At 41.1% G+C, this 6,537-nt stretch overlaps 1 protein-coding gene across 1 annotated transcript; it reads left to right on the top strand.

The window, feature by feature from the left end:
• Positions 1 to 1,961, top strand: DRD5 (dopamine receptor D5; the record flags this gene model as incomplete). The annotated part of the gene is made up of 1 exon (XM_008645140.2): positions 1 to 1,961. A coding segment is annotated over one exon (1,353 nt), but the record flags the coding sequence as incomplete, so codon positions are not given.
• Between the last annotated feature and the right edge of the window lie 4,576 nt (positions 1,962 to 6,537).

Below are 6,537 nucleotides of genomic sequence, written 5' to 3'. Positions count from 1 at the left end.
CTGCTGGCGCTGCTCATCCTCTGGACGCTCTTTGGGAACGTGCTGGTGTGCGCGGCCATCGTCCGCTACCGGCACCTGCGGAGCAAGGTTACCAACATCTTCATCGTGTCCCTGGCTGTCTCGGACCTGCTGGTTGCCCTGCTGGTCATGCCCTGGAAAGCGGTGGCAGAGGTAGCTGGGTACTGGCCCTTTGGGGCTTTCTGCAACGTCTGGGTAGCCTTTGATATCATGTGCTCCACGGCCTCCATCCTCAACCTGTGCGTGATCAGTGTGGACAGGTATTGGGCTATCTCCAGCCCTTTCCGCTACGAGAGGAAGATGACCCAGCGGCTGGCTCTGGTGATGATCAGCGTGGCATGGGCACTGTCTGTGCTTATCTCCTTCATCCCTGTCCAGCTCAACTGGCACAAAGGTGGGGATGTTGTTGCTGCTGCTGATATTGGAGATGGATTTGGCAGTGACTGGGCAGCAGCAGGTGCTGTCACCACCTGGGCAGAAGATATGAGTACCACATGGGTGGCATTAGCAGCGGTGAGACCCTCTGATGGGACCTCTGGCAGCAATGATACCCTCACTGGACCATCAGAGAGCTGTGACTCCAGCCTCAACAGGACTTATGCTATTTCCTCCTCCTTGATCAGTTTTTATATCCCGGTGGCTATCATGATAGTTACCTACACTCGAATCTACCGCATTGCTCAGGTGCAGATTCGTCGTATTTCTTCCTTGGAGAGGGCAGCCGAGCATGCACAGAGCTGCCGGAGCAGCCACATTGACTGCCACCATCACACAAGCCTCAAGTCCTCCATCAGGAAAGAAACTAAGGTGTTGAAGACTCTTTCTGTCATCATGGGTGTCTTTGTCTGCTGCTGGTTGCCGTTCTTCATCCTGAACTGCATGGTTCCCTTCTGCGAGAGCCCACCTAGTGACCCCCATGCTGGCCTCCCCTGCGTCAGTGAGACCACCTTTAATATCTTTGTCTGGTTTGGTTGGGCCAACTCTTCTCTTAACCCCATCATCTATGCCTTCAATGCTGACTTTAGAAAGGTTTTCTCCAACCTCCTGGGATGCGGTCACTTTTGCTCTGGTACTCCAGTGGAGACTGTTAATATAAGCAATGAGCTTATCTCTTACAACCAGGACACCCTTTACCATAAGGAGATAGTGACTGCTTATGTTAACATGATCCCAAATGTGGTTGACTGTGAGGAAAATCGCAAGGACCCTTTTGATAGGATGTCCCAGATCTCCCCTGACCATGAAGTTGCCACTGACTCTGCCTGTGAGCTGGACTGTGAGGGGGAGATTTCGCTAGGCAAGATAACACCTTTCACTCCAAATGGTTTACATTAATTTGCATCCTGGTCTAGTCAGTTCTTCTTGGATTATAAAAGAAAATATTATCACTGAGTGGAGAAACCTGCTTGATGGTGTGCTGTAGTTTGGTCAGTCAGTTTATGCTAAATTCACTTCTGTGGGTAGTACTTTGCAGGGTGTAGACACTGTCATACAGGGGGCTGGCAGCACAAACTTAAATCAGCACTTCCCCAGGCTGAGGGCAGACCAGGCAGTCATGTTGATTAGCTGTGGTGAGGTATTGTGGTATAATTGCAGTCAGTTCATGTTTATAACGTGTTTGCAAATGAAAGGTGCCATTTTCACTGCTAAGTATTATGACTTCTAAAGTCAGGGACAGATGTGGCTGGCATAGACACTAAATAAAAAAAATCTGGGCTGTTTGTTCGTTCAGATCTTATGTTTTTCTCTATTTTTTGTTTGTTTGTTTGTTTTGTTTGGATTTTTTGTTAAGATAGAGATAGTGAGGTGGTGATTTGGATGATTATTTAAATGCGTGTTTCTGCCAAAACAGTTTATGTGAAATCCTTGTTCTCCTAGGCGGCGTTGTTGCCTATGATATCCTCTGTTCCCAGATGAATAAATAAAGGTTATCTTGATCAAGGGTTTATTATCTTTATTTGTCACCCTGAAAGGTTTACAACAAGTATTCAAATTAACATTTCTATATGAATGGTTAGAATGACTAACAGCTGAACCCTATTATTTTAAAAGTAAATAGTCTGTATAGAAAATACAGTTTTTGAATAAAAGTGAGGCTCATAGGAATTCTTGACTTAGATGAACTTGTTTATGTGGCTCTTACAGCTAGAATTATACCTGTTTTTCTTTAATATTATGGTTCTATCCCTTTCTGCAGCCAAGAATATCAAGGATACATATGGATAAGCTATTAAAATTTTCCATTTAATTCTGTGCTTGAACTTACTTTTTAGAAATGTTAGTAAAGAGTTTGGTGATAGAATTAGGAGCTGGGTGTGTCTAAAAACAATAATTGTATTTGAAAATGATATTAATAATCATCATGTCCAAGTGTAGACACTAGAGAACTCATTCACACTGAGAGCAGAAAAGAATTCTGTTAATGTATTTTTTTAGTTACTTATTAACTGGAATTTAAGGGTGCTGTAAGTACTTCAACTATATACGAAATATTTTAAAGTAGTCTTTAGAACTGAAAAGAGTGTTTTTGGTTCTGTTTCTATTGAATCATTTACTTCAATATTAGAAACAGTTGTAAGCTTTCATCTCAGAAATCAAAAGTGATGCCGTTTCCAAAATAAATGATCAAAGGTAGTAAAAGCAATACCAATATTTATTTCAAGTTTTGGCTCACAAGGTGAACAACACTTGAATTAATTTACCCTTGAGAAATACCTGTGCCATCAGCTGAGCAGATTTAAATTGAATTGTAGGTGTGGATTCTGCAGCTCTCCGTCCTAATGGCCGTGACCTGGGGCCTCCCCATCCTGCCTAACTGGGAGAGGAAGGCTCCTGTAAAAGGGGGAAAGTGGGATCTGCAGTAGACAGCATGGTTCAGGGAAAATAATTTAACCAGATGCTGGAATTTGCAAATATTATGGGCTTAGTATTGAGCCTGCTTGGAAGTCAAATCCTTAATACTGGTTTAGGGGTTGTCTGCCTTCCCCTTGGGATATGGGGTGGGAGAAGTGCAGGAGGCATGTGATTGAAATCTCTCTGTGGTGGCCTCTGCTGCAATCTGGTCTGCAAGCAATGTTTTATGTATTTAGTCTTTGACACTAATTAGTTATATCATCTTGGATTACCTTTTCAACTGCTTGTCACTGAAGATTGACATCTACCTGAGCATTTTCTTTGCTGTTGATATGAAATCTCAGTGGAATATCCCTTTACAGCTGTCTTTAGGAAAGGGTATTGTGTCTGTGGCTAAGGGAAGCTTGAAAAACAAATCTCATGCCCATAACCATCACCAGGTTCAACCTACTAATGACTTGACATCAAGGGTGATATATGTTACTGTTCCTATGCTAAAGCACTCATATGTTGTTAGAGCTAAAGACAGTTCTAGCCCTGCTGGTTAGATAAACTTGCCCAGAATAAAATAATTTTCTCAAATAAAAACGAAGGAAACTGCTTCTGATGGTGCAGAAATGAATTATCCCAACCTGAACTTAGACTTCTTGCATTTTCTAGTTACAACTCCAATGTTGAGGCTAGTACAGCAGGTTAAGCTGGATTTGTGCAAAAAACCAGATGCAAGAGGTGCAGGCATCTGGTGCTGGTTCCAGCTCCCAGGGCAATGCCTGTATTTTATCCCGTTTTGCCTGCATTAAATCAGAAGCAGCCCGGGGAGATGGGGAAGGGAAATCATGATCTCTTCCTGAGCACCTGCCTGCCAGCAGGCTGTGCAGTGTGGTGCTGCGTGGTTATCCTGCTCCAGCAGCAGTACAGAGCAGCACAACAGAAGGTGTCCCCCCCACCTCCCCGTGTGGCCTTTCTGCTTCACAGTGATCGCTGTGCTGGGGTGTGACAGCTCCCTTGGATCCAGCTCACTGCAGGTGTGGCAGAGGGGTAGATGTATACAAGATGTTAGTGCATCACCTTGGTCAGTGTTCTCCTCATTGAGGCTTTACCTGCCTGGGTTTATGGGATAAGTGAGTGGGCTGGCTCTGGGATGCAAGAAACCATCTCCGTTGGTGGGTTTATAGAACAGCTATTAGAAACAGTCTTTTTCTTAGATCTGAAGGAAGGTGTTTTTTAGCCAGCCTTTAGATTTTGTGAGCATGATTAGGGCAGTACAGAAAACTTGCCAAATTTCCACTTTCCGTTAGTAGTTTTTATTTCATGACTTCATTTGGTAAATGATTTCTGATGGTGGCTCTATGATGTAATCTCTCATCTTGAAATATGTGTCTGCCAGGGGGCTTCCTCTTTCAGAGCCTAGGAGCATCAGAAAGGGAACATTTCTGCTTCAAAAGACAGACAGAAGGTATTTTTTTTTTGCTGGAAGCAGAGCTTGACCTTATGGATCTGAAAGAAAATCTTTTCTTAACTCATAGGGACAATTTGTTGCATTTTAATATGTCTTAATTACTTACCACTGACAAAGCTAGAGTATTTGGAATTAGTAAAATAAACTTTAAAAAGAAATGTGTATCTTGCCTTGAACTATAAAAAGGGGAAGCCTGTTTTAATGAAAACATCCCCAAAAGGATTGTTCTAACTTGTTTCTCTTGGGTGAAACTGCTGCCCTACTTTTTAAATGGTTTCCCTCTTAAGGACTAATGCATCTGCCTTTACATAGAACAGAGTTCACTGGAAGTGCAAGTGGGTTTTTATAATCCTCATATCCTCATGGTGTCTCTCTTGAACTCATCTGTGCCCGTGGTTCTGTGCCTCTCATCTGCATGTTTCTTTTTGTACCTAAATGGTTTGAATGTATGATACAGTTTGACTTTAACTTAATCTAGTCCTGAGCGATGGCTGATCTTCAAGGTCCCAGACTGTTTTCAGTTTCTGTTTTGTATTAATTTTAGAAATCCTACCTTGCAATTTGTTTCACTTTTAAATTACCTCTTAGCCAGCTGGATCTGTTAGTCCTGGATAGCACCATACCTAAGGAGGGTTGGTGTATTTGTAATCTTAGTATCTTTGTGTGTAATTACAGATAAGTAATTTTAAGTCTTCTGTGGAAGAACAGAACATGTGAAGGTATCATAATTTTTAAGAAGCTGGGACATGGAGAACACCATAAAGACTCTTTCACTCTTCAAACCCTTAAAGAGATTTTAGCAGCTCTGCTTTAACAATGGATCTTGGTTTTTGGTTTTGGTTTGGTTTTTTTGTTTGTTTGTTTTTTTTCCCTAAGCTAAAGAAATGTAGGTGTCTTTCTGAGAGGTGAACACAAGTAAAACACTTTCGAAATGGAGAAAAATTACTGCAGTAATTTTTGGTGAGTCTGATACTTTATTGCTTTGCTTTCATTGTATTTTTCACTTTTGCCAGCCACATCTGATGTGTGTCTGCAGGGAGGCTCCCTACCGAGAACCCCTGCATTTTTGTAACATGTAACAAAAAAGGCTTTAAAATTAGAAGGGCTTATTGTAGCAATGTCACTAAGCACAATCTTACACCATTTAGGAGTCAATCATGTATAAACTCAACATTCAAGACTGACAGGACTGGAGGCAGTGTTCAGAACATGCATCATACTGGAGGTTTGAGAGGTCACAAGTTCCTCAGCTGTTTCTATGTGCTGAAATTGCCATTCTTAATAAGGAGGGCATTTTTATCACTGTCACACAGAAGGCAGGGTACACACCTATGTCGGTGTTAATAATTATGCAGAGATTTTTCTTTTCTCTGAGGCCATCTTCACTACTGTTTAATTGAATTCATAAGTTCTTTAAAATATTCAGTAGTTCAGCAGAAGATCTCAGGGTTGAATGTGTGCTTGTGTTACAGAGGAACGAATTTATTTCTTCTGGCTTCTTACGAATATTGCCATTGGTATTCTCCGATAGTGGATGAAGCCATGTTAAGTTGGCACACTGAACAAAATATTTCACCTGCTGCACTGCAGAAGTATTTTTTTTTACTCAGATGTATTTGTTTTCAAACTTTGTAAGACTTTTCAAAGTTCTCAGAAGCTTCATGAAGTCCACACAGAGAATCTCCACTTTGATCATAGATCAGCAACCACTACTGCATTTAGAGTGCCTTGTTAACTACATAGTGCACTATGTGTTTATTGACAGAATTTTACCCCTCCAAGTTTAAATTGTTTTCAAAGGTAAGGGTATACTTATGGTTTAAAAGCAATGATGTACACAAAATAAACTATAAATGAGGATATTCCTGTTAATGGGGCATCAAAGATGTGTCTCTTTCTTCAGCCTTTTGTTTATTGTTGCAGTGGTATTGTTGCAGTTGATGGTAGTGAACAGTTAATAGCATTAGATGTGTCAAGAGTGGAAATACAAATAATATCATCTGAAGCAGATAATGAACTGTTTTTCTCAGAGGACCTGCTATCTCTCCCTAACTAACTAAGGATAGTTTAGCTTAATAGAAAATTTGCAAGATGATTTTGTATTGTTTTGTGTCTAAATCAGTTCTTGTAAGTGGAGATAAGAGTCAGTAATATTTATAGTGGACAGATAGTTATTTAAGGAGGATAAATACTTTTATGGACTTAAT

The sequence above is a fragment of the Corvus brachyrhynchos genome, unplaced genomic scaffold (genome assembly GCF_000691975.1).
Source record: "Corvus brachyrhynchos isolate BGI_N302 unplaced genomic scaffold, ASM69197v1 scaffold80, whole genome shotgun sequence".
NCBI classification, from domain to species: Eukaryota; Metazoa; Chordata; class Aves; order Passeriformes; family Corvidae; genus Corvus; species Corvus brachyrhynchos.
Note: the sequence above shows the minus strand (reverse complement) of the source record. Positions and strands in the feature narration are given on the sequence as shown.